Source organism: Episyrphus balteatus, chromosome 3 (assembly GCF_945859705.1).
Source record: "Episyrphus balteatus chromosome 3, idEpiBalt1.1, whole genome shotgun sequence".
Classification (NCBI taxonomy): domain Eukaryota; kingdom Metazoa; phylum Arthropoda; class Insecta; order Diptera; family Syrphidae; genus Episyrphus; species Episyrphus balteatus.
Window position 1 is genome coordinate 123,006,474 of NC_079136.1, and position 20,381 is coordinate 123,026,854.

Genomic DNA, 20,381 nt, shown 5'->3' on the forward strand with positions numbered 1-20,381 from the left:
TTTGACAGTTGACAGATGTCAATAAACTCATTAAACTTCTTCCTTTTTTTATTTCCTTGATTCACTTCATGAACACCAGAAAGCCCTCTACCTTTCAAACTTTATCAAATTCTTTCCAACTTCTATTTAACAAGAAACTTACTTCTTAAATAATCACCCACAATGTGTTTCATGTTGTATCTACACATTCATCGATTCCTTCCTAACCCCTTTAACATGATTGATTTCCTAAATTAACTCCAATCAAACCAAAACAACTAAACTTAATCTCTTTCTTTACTCTTTTTCTTCAAATCTTCAATCCACTTCACACACAACTTAATCTGATTGACCGGAACGGACCAGACCAAAACCATATAGAATCTCGAAACTTTACGTTGGCCGTGTTGCCGCCACCAATCTACAATGCTCATCCACTTGGTTGGATAAAGATATACCTACAACACAACAGAACCACATTAAGGTGTCTGTTTTTGCCTTTATTTAAGTTGTTTGTACCTTGATGATTCGGTAGACCACATCACAAATATGTTAGGTTCTATGAGCATATAGATATAGAGCATCATATAGCTCCCTCTGTATGTCAACAGAACAACAAAATACACACAACATAATACAAGACTATTACAGAAAATTCAATTATTTCGAATGTGCCCCTAATTGCTGTATGTTTAACCATTGTGTGTGTTTGCTTCTATAACAACTCCTACTATACATATACCATTTTATTAAGGTTGTTGGCTTCACCGAGGAAAAAAGCAGAAAAGAGAAAGATTTAACCATTTGTAATCCTGCGATATGTTTACAGCATTTACCATTAAGGAAAGGAATCCTCCTTTCTCGACATTGTCGTCACATCCTATTAGGCGCGCAAATAGTAAATTCTTTCCTTTTTTTTCCTCAGCCTTTGTTCTATTTTTTTTTATTCTGAAATAAGAAAGGCATGACGAAGATACAGTTAGAAAAATTTGATGTTTTTCCTTGACTCCCTATTTGATTTTATGATGTGGAAAATCCGTCTTAAAGTTTAAAAACAAAAATGAAAAACATTTTCTGAGGTTTTAATACTTTTGTTAATAGAAATGTTTGAGTCTTATAAATAATTTGAGAAGAATGCATTTAATAGAACATAGTAAAAAAATTTAACCAACAGTTTTGTTACCATAAAAGTAAACAAACAGATCTGTCAAACCGATCATTAACTGATCTGTCAAATTTTTAAAGGTTTTTGATGGATTCACTCCATTCACTCATTGTGATGTCTGTGTTTTTTGTTCACACTTAATGGTGCGAAAGAGATAGCGAAGTGACTTATTTTTCGTATACGTTGAGTTTTAGAACCTGTTCACATTTTTAGTCTCTGTGAGTTCAAAGATTTTAAATGAATTGAAAATTTCCTGCCTCTTTTTGCTATCTTTTTCTCACCATGAAAACGTCAAAATAAGTCGACGAATGAAGAGAAATGTGAACACCGCCTCACCCAATGGATTTTGACTTTTGCGGATGTAAGTTGACGGAGAAGACATTGTTCGAGTTAAACTGAGCTCACACTGGGCACATTCAGGAAACATTAGGGACTAGATATTTAGTCAACGTCAATTTTCTTAACGAAAATTTAGGTAGACGAGTAAATTGAGCGAGGAGGATTTTTCTTGCATTTCCAGTCAATTGTCCAATAGAAAATGCCTAAATATATAAATAAAATTTGACAGCTAACCAATAAGCAACACGTGAAATACGACTTAATATTTAGTACTAGATTACTAGATTAACAAAACTATATTTTTAAAATCAGATTTATTTTCTATATTTTTTATACTTAACAGTGGTTATTTTTTATAGTATATAAATTTACAATTCCAACACGGACGTTTATTTGTTTACTTGTGCTATCATCATGTTGTATGTTGTTTATTAATATATCATTGCACAATTTAACAATTGCATTTAAAATTAAAAAATGAATTTATTTACAATATACATAAATACGATTTAAGATGATAGAATAAATTAATAAATATATTTTTTTTTTAATTTTCTTGTATTTTTTTTTTTTTAATTTACTGGGAAAATTTCGAAATTTTGTACAATACATCAAACAAGTAGATGACACACATAGTTTATTGTGCTATGCTCGAAACACATGTCACCTTTTAGGTTTTACAACAAAGGTACATAGTATTTTTTTTTTTTAATATAAATATGAAGATGGACGTATTAGTATTTTAATAAAATTAATTAAAAATTATGTTCAATTTCTTCCTATTACGGCACGTAAACGATCTTGTAGATAATCACTAATTGTAACAAAGTGTTGTTTTTTTGCAACTTGTAATGCAGTAAGGCCTTCTTGATTTTTCTGTAAGATGTCACTACCAGCTGCAACTAATTGTTTGACAACTGTCAAATGACCAAACATGGCTGCTGCATGTAAAGCTGTTTCACCATTCTAAAATGACATTTCTCATTATAAATTTGACATTTCAATTTTGTATTTTTTCTTACCGGAAGTATTCCTAAATTTGGCCGATATTTTAATAACTCAGTCGTAACAGCCATATGACCTTTGTGAGCAGCTTTAAATAACGGCGTTGCTCCATCACAACGTACAGCATCAACATCAGCACCATTTTGAAGTAGAACCTTACAAATGTGATCGTGACCCATTTGTGAGGCTATCCAAAGTGGTGTTGCGCCATCTATTCTTTTTGTATCGGGTTGGGCGCCAGCTGACAATAGAAGGAGCAACACTGTTCGATGACCATTTTGTGACGATATAAATACAGGTGAAGCACGATCTTTCATACAAGCATTAACATTGGCTCCATATTCAATAAGTTCTTTGACAAGTTTCACATGACCACCTTGGCAGGCTACAAAGAGTGGTGTTCCGCCATCCTGAAAATTTTAAGTTTTGACATAATATTTAATCAACTTGTTTCAGCATGTGTCAAAAATGAATTAAAATTAAGAGTAATTTTTCTGAGTTCTCAGTTTAGTTTTTTCGGTCTTCTGTCATTTTTGACATTTTGTCTGCAGAAGGCAAAATTATTCCAATTTCATAGGATTTGGTAAGGACTTGGGACAATTTTGCTTTCTGCAGACAAAATGTCAAATATGACAGATGACCAAAGAACTGAACAGAGTTTATGAGTTCTCAGTTCAGTTTTTTAGTTAGCTGTCATTTGAAAGTAATATTGTTTCAGCTCTATAGGACATTTTTGCTTTCCGCCGACGATTTGTTTAAAAAAAATGTCAAAAAGACATACATTTTCTAGTTCCTCTGTCAAAAAGGACTACATCGTTTTTAATGAAGAAAATTTTCTAAGTTCTCAGTTATCTAAATTGGCTAAATACATTAGAAAGACATCATACTTACAACTGACGGACAATCGATCGTTGCTCCAGCTTTGACTAAAATCTTTACAATATCTAAATGTCCGCCTTGAGCAGCAAAGAATAATGGAGTTGTTCCTGTTGCTCTCTTCGAATTCGGATCGGCTCCTTGTTCAAGAAGTTCTATGACACAAGGACAGTGCCCACCGGCAGCAGCCAAGATAAGTGGTGTTGTACCATCCTGTAGAAAAAAAATATTGTTTTATTTGAGCAGAAACAAAAATATGAAACTTTCGTTAAGTTTTCCTGAAGGGAACCAATTATACAATACAAGGGAAACCTTATGGTGCAACCATAATGGCAAATTGATCGGTTTCGTTCAGTTTTGTTTTTGTATTTTAAATGCGATCCCTATCGAACTTTACACACGTAAATGTAAAACCTGTCTCCATATTTTACTCTCTATTTCCATTTAACAGAACGAAAAAACTTCGTTTATTTTTGACACTAGAATCCGTTTGCTTCCGCCTGGCTCAGTTGGATCTTAAGCCACAATAAAACAACAGAACGCCAACAAAATGAACTTCATTCAGGCCATTGAAACTAAAAGTTAAAATTGATGCTAACAAATTTTCAACTCAAAGTCAGACAAGGAACTGGCATGGCGGGTGCCTCTCTATCTCAAACTATGCTCAAGTTCATTTGAATAACCATCTAAATGGCTTCATTGCAAAATTCATTTCAGTTACATAACTCCTCTATCATAAAGAAACAGTTTCATCGCATGTTTAAAACCCATAAAATACTAAACATAAGAACACATATCAACATTATCCAGTTTTCTGTCTGTTCTCGCATTTACCTTGTTTTTTTTTTCGTTCAATAATAAAACTATTTGAAAATATATAGACCATCAGTGGCGCTACCTTGTTATCTTGTTATGTTAACTTTGATGCATGTCAGATTATTTTGACATAAACAACATGTTCATGTACATACGTACATACAACACACATACATAAAATTAACATTCGTTACCATACTCTTTTTCAAGCAAAATAACGATTTTGTGCAACATACAAAGTCACGATGATGTCTTAAAATCTATCGTTTGAATGCAAATTACTTAAGCCTCTTGTGTGTGTAAAATTTATCTCACTCATTTTGACTTAACAAGAAATTCACACTCCACAAACGTGTCTAATTGGCGGTACCCAATTAGCATTTCACGAACGCGCAAATCATTTTATACAAAATTGGAGTGAGCAGAGTATAGTTAAGTGATGAGTACGGTAGAATTAGGCCCATGTTAAAGAAGTTTAAGACTCATGTTAAACATAGACAGGTGAAAATGCAGGCTCATTCTACTTTGAATGTTAATTCGTAATATTATTTTGTATTTATTTGCAATCAATGAGGGCACCAGAGTCAGTTTTAAGGTTAAGTTTAGTAATAAAAGAAATTGTTTTCACTTTTTATTTTTTAAATAGCGATTGAAATAGAAATTCATTGACTGAAAAATTGCAAATGAAACTTTTTAGGTATGTGACAATTGCCAACGAGTGCGTCCATGATTCAAATAGAAATTGATTGACATTACTCTGTTCTGTTAATAAGAATAATTAAGACTTTTATTTTTGTGGAATAATGTCCCATTGAGGTAGGACACAAAAGTCCACAATTGAATTATGGAGTTACGTCCCACCTCGGTAGAACTATGTCCGTGCGCCATTCTTATTTCCCATTGATCAAAAGCGTGTTTCACATTGACTTACTTACCGTCATGACCAGCTGTCATTTGGTCGAATCAACACAGATTTTGATAATCTGAACAACTAATTTGCACAAGTCAGATGATTTTCGACAAAAATTGATAACTTCATTTTTGACAAGCTGTCATTTAGTCTGTCCGGTAAGTTAGTGAATGTGCATTGTGCACTCCCCTTAAGATTTTATGAAACCATTGGAGGTGATAGTTTAATCGTAAACTGAAATCTAGTACAAAACCTACACATTCCAATCTCCTCGAGTAGAAGATCAAGTGTTAATTGTAGTACTAGATCTACACATTCTTAAACAATTTTTCATTCAACTTCTCCGCCAAGAACTCATTAACATTCCAAGTAGCACTTTAAATGTCAACGATCTACTTGTCTTCACTATATAACATCACGCCTTACCATACTTCAGTTTTATGTCTATATACTTTGAGCCATAAACACTTAAAAGATTTTTTTATACCTAAACTAAACCCATTCATCTGTCAAGAGACAGTATGTCCTACTGTCAACTTATTAAAATGACCATCATCAAATTAATTGCATTCTTGACATTTTATTTTATTTCTCTTACCAAATTATAAACATCTCACTGTTTCCGCTCTCATAGGTACAAAATAAATTAATAACTTGACGAGAAATGTAGGTAGTCTTAGAAAATTGCACAGTGTGTTTTCACCCGACTCCCAGCCCCAGCCGAAAGTCTAAAAGTCACATAGAAAACGAAAAAGAAAAACAAACTGGGTAGGTACTTACCTCGTCTTTGCAGTCGACATGCACCTTGCCACTGTCAAGAACTCGTCTCAAGGTGATATCATCGCCCCGTAACGCTGCTAAATGCAAAAGTACATCCGATGGTGTTTCCTTCTGTTTTGTAGACAGAAAAAAAAATTAAATACAAAATAACAAGAAGAAAAATAAGTCAAAGAAGAAGATACAAGAAAAAATGAACTTAAATCAGATAATTAATTTTATTTTGTTCCTTACCCTCCCCTCACACTTATTTTTTTAATATTTTTGTTCCCCTCTATTTTCTTTACTATGGTAATCGACGTAAAAACGTAAAATGCTAATTAAGTTTATTTACGTGAGAAATTTTTATATTTACATTGGCGGGCAAGTACCGTTTTGCTTTTTAAATGTAAATATTTGTTATAATGTCAGTGGAAGTGCTGAGTGAGAGAGATGTATGCAAATGCTATGAGAATAAACAAATCTATTGGTTTATTTTTCTTGTATGGATAAATGTCTATAGTATGTAGGAAATTATGATGAATCTTAAGTGGTCTCTAGACTGTCTAATGGCTAACGTAAAACCTTTTAAAATCTATTACTTGTTAAAATATTAGGCGAGTACTATAATATTGTCTGCGTTCCCTTGGAGGTGGTAGACTACTCGTAAGTATAAATCTAGTACTACCAACCACACAAGCCGTGTTAAATTGGAGGTGGTAGTTTACTTGTGAATAGAAATCTAGTACAACAACTACACATTTATTTCTCCTCGAGTAGAAGATCATGTGTTAAATGTAGTACTAGATCTACTCATGAGAAAACTACAACCTCCAATGGAACAGGGCTACTATTTACAGAAGATCATATATTAATAGTACTAGATCTTCAAATCATCTACTCACAAGTAGTCTACCACCTCTAAAGGAACTCAAATATTGTTTTACAAAAGCTGCGTTACTTTGGACGTGGTAAAATTAGTAGAAATTTAGTACTACACTTATATCTACTCGAGCAGAAGATAATATTTAGATTGTAGTACTAGATCTTAAATCTACTAATCATAGCCTTGTTAATAGTGGAGGTGGTAAACTACTTCTAGTACCATACTAGTGATTTTCAATTGAACGCACTTTCCACTAAATCTATGCATTTGCCATGTACTAGAGCAGAAAAACATGAGAAGAACTATAGTTGTAAATGTACTAGATCTCATAAGTAGCTCGTACGCCCCGTGCCCCTACTATCGTAATTTTGACAGTTATAAAACAATTTATGAAAATGTCATGAAAGTAAATAAATCCCCATTACTTTACAAAAATTTAAAATATCACGATGATAGGATAGTACAGTATTTGTAACAAATTTTGGGCCTGCTTCGACCGCTGATGAATTTATGGTATTTTGGAGACTTATTAAACAACTGTCATAAAAACAATAAACTACTACATTTTTTTTTTCACAAAACCAATACCCGTCCTGAAAGAACGAGTTAAAAAATAGCTCAAAGTACCCAACGCGGCTTATGGCAATGGCATACGAACATCACCACTGAGTTTGTGGCATTTGAAATTGGAGAGGGCTACAAATGTCATCTATTATGCAATCCGACACCATATTGTTCGGTAGCGTCTGCATGCTCATTATATTGTTTTTTCTTCTTTTTTTTGCAGTCTTCTAAGCTTTTACTTTCAGCCTCCACAGGTGGATTATGTGCATACGGCACGAGTTTTGTTGTTGAACCACCACCCTCGCTATGGGCAAAAATATTGCATCAGAAGAGAGGATGACTGCCTTGTCGGGCATATAAATAATTTTAATTTTTTTTTTTTTTGTTAATATATTTTAATGGAAAATACACAATTTTTATGAAATACTACGCCAGGTTTTTTTCTTTTCGGAACAAGGTTGCACAACGAGAGCTAAGTGCCTGACGCTGATTTTTATTTTGTTGCATTGTGAAGAGTGCATTATACATTGATGCACTGCATTATGCCATGAGTGTGAGTTATGAAGTGGTAATTGATTCGCGTAATCAGATGCATTTTATTGAATCAATGGACATATGGGTTTCCTTTACCTTCTTCATTCATCGATTGTTAAAGCCTGAGTCACCGATATGCAATACGTTTGGAAAAATGAGTGGTAGGTACATTAACCACCGAAAATGCTTTCGATTTTCCAAATTTATTCGATATTACAATTGTGATTGTGCATTATTTCAATGAATTCTTTGTTTGTTTTTTACATGGATGAGTTGTTCTTGTTCATTGGTTATTCATTATTCATTATCAAGGGGGAAAAGCATTCTCTGTTTTTGGTGGAAATCGTTATTGTTTGCTTCGAAACTATTAAATTGTTTTTGTGTTAAAATTATTCGTTGAATCTAGATTTTGTTTGGAAGTCAGACCTGTTCGTAGTTTTAGCTGGCGAAATTATACATTTCTAACTTGGAGCCAGCGGATAGTAAAAAAAAAAAAACTAATGATACCAGCTTAGTGTGACCCGTCCCTTAAAGATTTTGTTCTGTCAAACTAAATAGAGGCATATGCCTTTTTGACATAACTGTCAAATTTGTAGAATTGAAAATTGTCACTATTTTTCTTTATTTTATTCCGTTAAATATCTGATATCTCCCTACATGTTTAACAGACAATTACAATTCTAACATTAAATTATTTGTTAAATGATAAGTAGAAATCTATTACTACCAACCTTCACATTTCTATCCACTCTAGCAGAAGATCATGTAAAGATTGTTTTGTAGTACTAGATCTACAGCAGTTTGATACCGCCAAAAGAATGCGGCTAATATAATTCGTGTTGACAGTATGATGCATAGGATGACAAATCACAAACAAAAAATACAACTTAAGCATTATTTTTTGGCAAATTGTCAATCTGTATAAGCTCAAATAGCATCAGAGAGATGTCAGACATATTATTTTATTTGTTCGTGTTAATCATTTATAAATTGATTTTTGACACAACGAATGGGTGTCTGACAGCAATATAATTGCGACATTTTATTTTTCTGCAAGCTGTGTTTAATAAATTATTATTTTATTATTTACATTTATTTTTCAATGTCACCACTAGATAATTATATGATCGAATTTAAAACATTAAATTTCTTCATTCATTCTGACAGTTATCACTTCTTAAATCACTCTACAAATTATTTATTTTTCGGGTCACCTGTTATCCCTCATAAAACATTCTATTTTCATTCAAAGTAATCTTGAAATTAAAACATTAGCATCTTAAAAAAGAAAAACGTCTCTATGTCAACGTCAAAGTGTGACAAAATGCTGTCATCACTAGAAAATTTCAAAAAAAAAAAGTGTGTTTGCACAGATAGAATTTTATCAACAGTTGCAAGTTGTTTTTAAAGATCACTGCGACAAGATACCGCCCATTTCCTTTAGAACATACATTTTTCCCAATTGATCATACAGATGTCATTTTTTATGACGTGTGGTGTAAGTTGAAGGGCGCATTTATAGAAAAACTTCAAAGTAAACAATTAAATCTAAACAACATAAAAAAAGAATTAAAAATAGAAAATTTAAACATCACTTAAGAAAATTGAATTTTATTTTAAGTGCGTAAAGCGTAACATGTAATAGCAAAAATGCTGATGATCATTTCTATTTTTACCTATCTAATATTATTTTTACTTGCGATATAGGTACTATAGGGCAAGTTTAGGATTCGTAAAAAAAATCGAACTCGAGATAACAATTTTACATGACATTACGATGATGGAGAATGCCAAAAAAGTGGGTCCGGCAATTCTGTCTGTCTGTCTGTCTGTCTGTCTGTCTGTCTGTCTGTAAGAACCTCGAGCTACAGCCTAAACTACTGGAGCTATTTTCTTCAAACTTGGTAGTTAACAGTTTTTGGTGATTCCCTAGAGGAGAAATTGAAATTTTTTTTTTAGGACCAAAACTAACGGTACCTGTCATGTAACGGAAATACAAAAGTTAATTTTTTTCAAAAACGGGTCTAACGATTTTGATTAAATTTTTTGTGTGTAGTAAAGCATATAGAAGCTTTCTTTGGAAATAAAAAAAATATTTTTTCTACAGTTATTAACTGTACCTGCCATATAACCGTTTTTTTGATTTATGAATTTCTCGTAAACTACAAAACAGATTTCGACCAACATTTTTATACAGAAAAGTTTAAGCAATTATTTTTTAAAAAAATTTTTAATTTTTCAAAAAATACATTTTTGGATTTTTAAAAAATATTTCAAATTTTTTTTTTGAAAATTCAAATTTTTGAAAACGGGTCGGTGAAAAATTTTGAAATTCCGTTTTTAGGTGTAAATTAATCATTTCTTCGAAATGGCATACCAAGTTTTTTTTTGAAAAATGTTAGAAAATTTTTATATATAAAAAATTATTTTTTAAAAAAACCGCTCTAACGATTTTCGAAAATTTTTTTCTGAGAATTCCTTTTTATACAAGAAATAAAATGGCATACTTATTTTTTTGTAAAAGATCATATAAAACGGTATTTAATTATTTATAAAATCAGATTTTATTTTTTTTTTCACCACTTATGAAATTCCGTGAAAATATCAAATTTTAAATTTTCCTTTATTTTTATGAATGAAAAGCTTTAACATTAGACTAACTTTTACCATAAGAGCAAGTACGTGCGACCCCAGTCGTGCAATTTATTTTTTTTTGTTATTCTTATTATAATGTTTTCTTTAGATAACATTTTAATATTTATTCCAACTTCAATCTATACACTTAGAGAAAGTTAAACAAAAATGCAGGCAAAGTATCGAAGAGATACTTTTTGTACCTTACTCAGTTAAATTTGATTGGTATGCCCCCTCTATGTATAATGTATACAACGCTTTAAAGCAAAATTTTGCTGATAACTTACACTAACTGCTAAATGGGCTTCAGAAAATTAAAACATATAATCTAGTACAATTATGAATGCCTCCCTGGTACTTGCGTTTTGTGAAACAAAAAGTTGTATAGAAAAAACATAAGATTATTTTGAAACGAGCGTTCTATTAGAGATGAGAAACTACTCATGAGTAAATGATCTAATACTTTTGTCCTACTTATATTTTTCTGCCCAATTAAATGGTAAATAGCTTTTAAGGTAGGTACTCATGAGCAGATTTCCAACTCCAATCTCTAATAAATCTAGTACAAAAAAAATTGCTGAAAATAAGTGTCAAAAAAGAAGTTTAGTTTATTTTCTTACAAAACAAAATAGCTGCCAGTAATCTAAGTGAAAAGTCAGCATAACAACTCAAAGTTTCAACTTGACGTTAGAGTTAATTGATATTTTATATTAAATTTCAATTATTTCTACAACATTTTTATATATTCAATTTGGTAAACCATATCATTTTTTTTTTTTTTTCAAATTGACACTTCAGATTCAAAATATTTTATACAGGTGCTCCTTTCGAGGTAGAAATCTAGTACTACTAACTACATATTTTATCTAGAAATCTAGTACTGTCAACTACATATTTTATATAAACCCTGTTCCATTGGAGGTGGTAGTTTACTCGTGAGTAAAAATCTAGTACAACAACTACACATCCCTATCTCCTCGAGTAGAAGATCGTGTGTTAATTGTAGTACTAGATCTACTCATGAGTAAACTACCACCTAAAATGGAACGGTTCTATATTCGAGAAGATCATTTGTTCATTGTACTAGATCTCTTAATCATCTACTTATGAGTAGTCTACAAGCTCCAAAGAAACGCGGCTACAAATCAACAAACAAAATCTAAATTCAAATTTTTCTCAGTGTAATAGAAAATCATTTCAAGAGATCTAGATAAATAATTTTTTCAAGCCTATGTCAACAATGTTTACTCTATGTTTAAACAACGTTATAAATTATCTTCCAAAAAAATTCTTAAAATACCTTTATAACTGATATGGAAACATTGAAGAAATAAAAAAAATATTGATAAAACAAAAACAAACACTCATAATCATGTAAGCATAGTAATAAAAAAAAAAAAAAAACTAGAATAACTTGCCTTCAATGACATTGTGCCTTCTTATGTCCAAATAACAGTTAAATGATGAAACCTATTAGATAGTTGACACCTTCCCACAGTGTGTGTAGGTATTTACTACAATAATTTTAAATAACAACACGAACTTGTATCGATAAATATACTTTTTTATCAAAAAGATTTCAAACAACACGTTTTTTATTGAAATTGAACTGAATCCAACGAGAACACAAGTTGGTTTGTTTTTATTATTTTTTTTTTCTTACTTTTTCAAAATTTTCTTCTACTCGCGCCAAATATATTTATGCGCAAATCGAAAAGAAAAGAAAAACTTTTCTATGCTACCACCACCGTTTTATTTTTATTTTTGTCTTCTCCCTTTGGTTATTGGGTTATTATTGAATTCGCGTACTTTTCATGATTCAAAAGTGTTTTTTATGTTTGCCTTGTCGATTAGAAAATTAAGTATCAAATTAATTTTGTTGGCAGTTTGTAGGTACATTTTTTTTTTTTCTGTCTGACGTCACCGACTGTCATCATTCTGATAAACATGAATCCTACACATTTTCTTTTGGTTTTCTTTTATTTTTTTGGGGGGGTTTCACTTTGACTAGACAAACAGGGAGAACACAAATATATCAATACTTTAAGTTTAAAAAAAAAAAAATGGCGCCCGGGTTAAATTGTGTCCACAGAGAACACTTTGTATCTCGATCAGCTGAGGTTGACGGAAATAAATCTTCTGCGCATGAGATGCTCGATTCCAAACAAATTAATTAAAAGTTGCACAGATGATGATGACGACGTTCTGGTATTCTGCAATCCGATCGACAGAATAATGTACCGTTAATTTACTAGTTTTTTTTTTTTTTTGTTCAGTTCAGAAGAAATAGAATAGTTGGAAAGACGACCACGACATTATCGCCACTTAGACCGTGACAGGTATTGCTGGTGCGATTGGTATTAAGAGCGAGGCCAGCAGTAGAAAGGACTTGCGCGTTTTCGCGGACGTCACATATTCGGTGGATGCGGCGCGAACTCGAATTCGTTCGTATCCAGCAGACAGAGTGGAGGTAGCGCGAGTGTGGTGTGTGTTTTTACAGCACGACCGCTCGCGATTGCGTCTAAATTGGTTCTGTAACTGGCGATAGACTGTGAACTTGTTTCTACACCATCGACCGCCTCGTGATGAACGTCGTCGTCGTCGTCGTACTTGTAGTCTTTGGTCGTCTAGTAGAGCTAGTTGGATCAGTTTTTTTATGTTTTTGTTTTTTTTTTTATGTTTTTAATTCTAGTTATTGCCTCCGTTCGGTGCAATTGGAGCTCGCCGCATGCTTTGTCATGCGAATGATGATGATGATGCCGATGGTCACCTCCACTCTCTCTAGGGGAGGATTATTAGAAGAACCGGCCGGGCTCGAATATGACGATGACTACATGTGAAAATCATGACGACAGTATGATGAGATGCAGAACGCGCGCATCATAATGTTTGCTTGGTCTATTCGTGGTTGGTGTGTTTCAAGTTGCAACTCTTGTGGACGGATAGATAGATAGATACTTTTGGAACACACTCTTCGATTTGTTACAGTTTTAATGTTGTTGTTGTTATTTTATTTTTCGTGCAGTTTGCGGCTTGATTGCGATTTATTTATGGTAAATGCTAGAGCGCGTTGGTGTTGTGTACTATGCTGTTGATGATGATGATGATGATGAAGGTGTATTATCGACAGAGGGGCAATATCTATCTTCTATAGGGTTTTTCCAGGTGAACTGACAATAATGGTGATGATTTCCCGTTTTAATTTCCTGCTTTTTCTTTTTTTGGATTCTTCTTGTTTTTGTTGCTATTTTGCTTTGGTTTGTATCTTTTTTTGTTTGTGCCCTCCTCGGTCATGTGGTTAAGTTGTTTTGTTGTTCTTTTTCCACTAACAGTAGCAACAATGACGTTGTGATGATGATGGTGGAAGTCATTAGAAACACTCAAAGGGGAACTTCGACGACTGGTTTGACGGTGATTTTGATTGCAGGTGACTTTTTGTGATAGGTATATTCCTACTTTTTGCTTGTGTATTGTATTGTTTTTCTTTCTTTGGTCTTATCGGTATAAATTTATCGCTTTTCCATCATAATCATCATCAACAAATGGATTAATTTTGTTGTAATTATACTAGATTCAAGTTTTTAGTTCTTCTTGGATTTTCTTTTACTATAATTTGGAAGTGAAAGGAGAACAGAAGAGAACAGAAAAAAAATAAACAGTTAGATCAAATTTTAATTATAATTTAAGAGACATTTTAATTGTGTGATTGATTTTATGTATATTTTTTTATAAAGAGAAGGGCGAATGTAATAAATTAATTTTGATGAGTTTTGTACCAAGCATACTTAATTGATCATAAATTATAAGAAAAATCAATTCCATATAATTGATTCTAATTGGACGATGTAGTTGGCGGTGTATAATTTATATGGGGTGAAAAAGATCAATGTCATAGATGATGTAAATTAAAAATGTGATTTTTAATTAGAAAAATTGTTAGAATTTAGAAACTTAGTTTGAAGAGCATTTTACACAACGTGATAGTGTAGTAGGTACAGTGGAGTCGTTCGCATTACTTTGTAAAATGTTCAATAAGTACCTACCTACTTGAGCAATTTAGTATCTAGGTATCTTAAGCTAACAGTATTGGCTGGAGGCCAAGTATTTGTAAATTTAAAAATTTAAATTAAGTTAAAAGAAAAAAAGTACGTATACGCCACAGTGAACGTACTCAACGTTATGTATGTAAAAAAGCGAATGGAGGAATTTAAATTTAAAAAAAAAGAGTGTGTGTACACATGTACACGTGACTGAAGTTATACTTCTCACTCCGTATATTAAATGAATTTCATTTGATATTTTTATTATTTTTGTTTTATATTAGGTATTATTAAATTAGTCAAACAGCGTATTTTTTTAAACAATCTCAGCTTATGGTATTCTTATGAAATTTTTTAATGCTATCTCCGTACCTTAACCTTAAGACAATCTGACTTCCCTGAATATAGTTTTGTATGAAAAAATCTTTATAATTGGAAATTAAGAATCTTCATACCAATATCCGGGGCCAAATTTTTGAGAAAAATAAAATTAAATTTTATCTAGGATTATTTATGAGTATTTACGTTTTTGTTTTCTGTGGCAACTTGCAACATGCGACTTGCCACATGCCACATGCACTTGCACCATGACTCATGCCACATGCAACTTGCGACATGAAACATGCAACTTGCCACGTGTTGTGTGTGTTTTTTTTTTACCGTACTGCGGCGTACTGCATTTTTAATACGAAAGTACTACCAACTCTAAAGGTGAAACGACAGCCCTGTTGCCCAATTGTCTAGGAGATGGCGATCGCGCCATAATTCCTTTGACATTCTTGTCAAAAAACAAATTTTCATACCTACCGTCCCATAAGAAGTATAACTTCAAAAAAACATAAAGAAGTATAATTTCTATCGCGTATAGATGACTGCACACAGAGAGACACCTTATTATTTTTTTTTTTTACATATTAACATCTTTATTATTTTAACTTTGAAATAAAAATTTTTCGATGGGTTTCAGCTGAGTACTAAGCATAAGGTCTCAACTTTAATTGCAGTAACACAGCGTCGTATGAAAACAACCGAATTCTAGCAATCACATGATCAATCCTTATAATGGAGAGTTGCTTTAGTTTGGTTTAGTTTTGTTTTGCGTACTTTTAAGGCCCAACTATAATAGTCGGAAGAGTGCGTACTCGTTCATGCAAATCACATGTAACAGCCATAATAGCGGATTGCTCGGTTTCGTTCAGTTTTGTTTTCGGACGTATAAACTCACTTTCCTTTCTCAATTTACGTCCGCAAATTTGACATTTCTTTAAAAAAGAAAAAACTTTTAATAGAAAGTTAAGTGAATTCATTTTTGTGTTTCACAAGAAACATTTATACACCAAAATAAATTATTAAACAAAATTAATCTTAATGAATTTAAAATGTGTTTTTTTTTTTTCTATTTATTTCTACATAAAATTTTGTAAGTCTGAAAGAAATGAAGCATGAATTCTCGAAACAAAAAAACAACATGACATAATAATGCTTCCGTTCTATTAAAACAATTATGGGTAAATGGATGCATTTGACAATCGGAAAGAAACGCTTCGTTCAGTTTTGACAGTAGTTTTCGTTCCCGTTCGTCTATTATAGTTGGGCCTTAAGACCCATCTATAATAGACGAAAGTTAACGAAAACTACTGTCAAAACTGAACGAAACGTTTATTTCCGTTCTATCAAATGCATACATTTACCCATTTGTTTGAAAATAACAGAAGCATATTCCCTCCAAAGTTGTTTATGGTTTGGACAGTTCATATTGAATTCATTTTCTTTCAAAAACATTTTAAATTGATACGGAATTATCGTACATATAAAAATTTATTTTGGTGTACCAGAGAAATCAGAAATGATAAACAGAATCGTTATCCTTATTAGGGGCAGACATTTTTTATGTCAAATTTCCGCACGTAAACTGAAGTAGAGAAATCACTTTAAGTCAGAAAACAAAACTGAACGAAACTGGGAAATCCGATATTATGGTCATCTGATTTGAGCTCGAACCATAATTGGCGGATGGAGTCGGAAGCTACTGTCAATTGTTGTTGTTTTCTTTGTATTTTCGATAAGTTTTCATCCGTCGAGTGCGGTTGCGAGCGCTGTTCCCCTCCGTTTCATCCGACGCAACCGACAATTATAGTTCTGGCTTTGCTTTTTTAAAATGATAGTTCGTAGTTTTTGTACTAAATATCTCATCATGATTAGAATACCATCCTAATGGAACTCTTTCATTCGATAATTAAATTTATTGAGAGAAATGTTTCGTTTATTTTTGACATTACCATCCTTTTCCGTCTATTACGTTTGAACCTTTATATCTACTTTCAAAAATTATATACGTATCAAATATTCAAACTCTTGTCTCCTTCATCTATTTTCCTTTATATTGATAAATTTTATTTTATTCATAAACTAAAATATCAAACAAGGTTATAAATTTGAAAAAAAAAAAAACTCACTGACCGGAAATGCATTTAAGCACATCAAATAAAGGTGCAAACATAATGCAAAAAGCTTTTTAAATTAATGCAGTTTTTTTAATGCAGCAAATAGGTACCTATTCAAAGAGAAAAAGATAATAATATTTTTTCATAACTAATGTACCTGGTTTAGCTTAATTACGGAAAGGAAATACCCATTTTTATTCTTCTTGCTTTCCATTTCTAAACCACTGCATTGTATATTTTTTTTCTTCGTTAAAAACAAAAATACACAGATAATTGATGATATCTTGACATGCACTCTATAATAAAAAGCCAGCGCCTGGCGCTTCGCTTGTCTGGGCATTATTAAGCTGTAAACAAACTTTATTTTTAAGGTCACAACAGCACTGAAGTTCGATTTATAATCAAAATACAAAACCTTTCACTTACAATCCCAAACCAAACAAACATCACAGAAAGACTTATCCATTAACTTCCAATTTCATGACGAGGAAATCATTATTTATATAAAGTTTTTTTCTTTTTTCTATCCCAAAAAAAAAATCAAAACTTTGAATCTTAACTGGGTCATGTGTGTGTCTTCGGGGGCAAATTAATCAAATTGATGATGTTTTATTTCCCCGAAGTGAACAGATTCGAATAAACCAACAACAGGTGATGGCACTTGTGCTGTGTGCATGCATGTACTTTTCAGAAATCTAAGATAATTTCTGTATATATACGAAGATACCATTAAAAAGTGGATCTAATAACATCCACTTAAAAGCCATCATCACATCTCTCTGATGAGCGCAACATGTAATCAAAAAATATGTTCGAAAAAAAAGAGGCAATTAAATCAAAGTGGCAGAAGAAGGATTCCCTTGGATGTTGTATGATTCCCTTTTGGTAGGGTGAAAGAAAAATTATTTTTTTTTTCGAATTTCCTCCTTTAGCACACTGGCACTTGTGATTTAAATGGCGCCCACTCTTTGACCAAACACAATTCCATTGGGACTTCGACTTCGAATGCTTTTGCTTTTGCTACAACATTCGAGTGCGGTGATGTCGTAATTTGCGGGGCACCACAAGGCACGATGACGATGAGGATATATGAATGCAGAGCAGGCAAAAGTGTATAAAAATGTAGAAGACTGATGCCATGTGTGTGATTCACAAAGAAGCTAAATGGGCAAAAAATGCTTAATCAATATTTCGGTGGTTGCTATAAATAGAGCGGAAGAAAATGTCGCTTGCACTTTTAAGCCTTCGAAATTGTTATTTATTTTGTTTTTCAAGTGATTAATGGTTTTTTTTTTCTTTAAATAGAGAATTTTTATTTTTTTATGGAAAAAAAATTCAATATAAATGTAATCTTACCTTAAAGAGAAAAATATCCTTTTTACATCCCGGTAAAAATGAATAAAACTTGACGAAAATAATTATCAATATAATTAAAATCACAAAAAAAATACACTTTAATTATTTAAGCAATTTAATTGTGTAAGAATACTTGAGCAAAATCTTATAACAAACAAGGATATTTTTCATTTTTTGTTTTTTTTTGTGTTAAAAATGAATAGGATTTGATTTTTTTTTTTTTTTCTATATTATAAAAATGAGGTTATGTTGAGAGTTTCGACTTTGTGGACTTTGTGTTGACGTTTTACTTCCTTTCTATATAATATCGAGAATTCATAACCACGTCCACTTGAGTTTTTATTGAATGAAATGTGAAGAAATGTATTGTTTCCTTCTTGTTTTTGTATTCAAAATTCAAAAGGATTTGCGTGTCCTGCGCAAAACAGGAGGTAAAATTTTTATAGGGTGACAATTGATCCTAACGTGGTGGTTTTAATTGAAGACTATATATCTGCAGAGTAAAAGACAGCCTAACTCGATTTCATAAAATTGCAGCTGCGATAAATGTAAAGGGTCCCTAAGTTAACCTCCCAACTAACAATTTTGCTTCTATAACGCTTTACAAATGCAATAGTTGCTTCTATAAAGCTTTATAGAAGCGGGAATGTTGGTCGGGCTACAATCCAGAAACTAAGTCTTCCAAATAACAATTAAGCTTCTATAAGGTAATTTTTTTTTGATTCGGTAAGCTATACAGCTTGTATTGAATTAGTTTAAGGCTTGCTTTGCAATTATTAAAAAAAATAAATCCTTAAGAAATCCTATAAATGTTGTGAGGAAGCATTGTTAACTTTCTTTTGTGGTAGCGTTTTTCTTTTTGAACATCTCCATTCATTTTCTTGGGGAAACGATTGACGATCCTAGAGTGGGATACACTTCGAAGTTATTTTTTCCCATTGTAACATTTTTTTCCAAATCTAGGAATAATTCATAAAGAAAGAATTTCAAACAGTACCGACTATATTAGCCCTTAATAAACTCTACGCTTGTTTTCAGTACTCCCTGGCACTTCTGTATAAAAAATGCCTATTTGTCAAGATCGTCCGAGTCGATTGCGAGAAAGTAAGAAATCAAGAAAACGATTCTTTGACAAAAAAAAAAAAAAAACAAAAAGTTTTTTATTTCAAAATAGAACCTTATTTGCGAAATTAATTAGTTTGAATTTTATCTAATACGTATTTCCCTCTTACTCGAATTTTTACCATTTTCAATGAAAGCATTTGACGAAAAAAGATTAGATTAATTCATCTTTTTCCAATTTCCCTCAAAGTTCAACTCGAACAAATTTTCGTGTAGTTTGAAAATTCCACTTAGAGAGGTAATCGATTGTAGTTTTTTAATCAAAATCGTTATAGAGGCATTATACCATTAATTTTTGTTCTAAAAATTAAATTTAAATTTTTTCTCACCAAAAAACTCTTTCCAACCAACAATTTTACTTCCGAATTTTTAAGTCAAAGTTCTATTCGTACCTACTTATAAAGGGTCCTATACCAAGAACGAGCGAAATCTACAAGAAACGCTGATATAGATCTTTTTGAAATATTCTCTTGAGTTCTTTTAGGTGAAATGAAACAAACATATAAACATACTATAATTAAAAATAGTAGAATTTATAGAATGAGAAGTGTTTTGGCCCTCCCTCCCTTAAACATAAAAAGTTTTGGACCAAACTTAAAAAATTGCTTCTATAAAGTTTTACAAGTGCTAACTGTAGCTTCTGTAAGGCTTTTTAACAGCAAACTTTTTTTTTTAAAAGGTAATAATTTTGGCAATTCAAGTTTGTTGTAATCATATTTTTCTGCATAATATTAAAAAAAATATAGTAAACGGTCCAACCCGACTAACAATTTTGCTTTTAAAAACCTTTACAGGATGTAATATTGCTTCTGTAAAGCTTTATACCACCAACATTGTTAGCTACGTCAAAAGTAAGAAAATCAGGCAATTTTAACAAATTTTTTTACTCGATTTTTGAAAAACGGTCTATCCAATAGCCTTTTACACTGGGTTTTCAGAGCTTTTATTTTTGGAA

General features: G+C 31.9%; 2 protein-coding genes across 4 annotated transcripts in view; one reads left to right on the forward strand and one right to left on the reverse strand.

Moving 5' to 3' along the window:
- Positions 1-20,381, forward strand: part of LOC129916155 (40S ribosomal protein S21) — a 329,284-nt gene that overhangs the window by 307,510 nt on the left and 1,393 nt on the right. The window lies entirely within an intron of this gene.
- On the reverse strand, positions 1,815-18,428 carry LOC129916153 (ankyrin repeat domain-containing protein 29). The gene is made up of 6 exons (XM_055995953.1): positions 18,305-18,428; positions 11,883-14,070; positions 5,871-5,981; positions 3,380-3,577; positions 2,506-2,898; positions 1,815-2,449 (listed from the first exon to the last, which is right to left on the reverse strand). Exons 2-6 carry the CDS (start codon positions 11,892-11,894, stop codon positions 2,252-2,254), a joined length of 912 nt encoding a protein of 303 aa, XP_055851928.1. The 5' UTR covers positions 11,895-14,070; positions 18,305-18,428; the 3' UTR covers positions 1,815-2,251.

Coding starts and splice junctions, on each gene's coding strand:
- LOC129916153 (XM_055995953.1), bottom strand. Junction 3,578..5,870: donor ATGTCGACTGCAAAGACGAG/GTAAGTACCTAC, acceptor TTTTTTCTACAG/GATGGTACAACACCACTTAT. Junction 2,899..3,379: donor CGATCGATTGTCCGTCAGTT/GTAAGTATGATG, acceptor TAAAATTTTCAG/GATGGCGGAACACCACTCTT.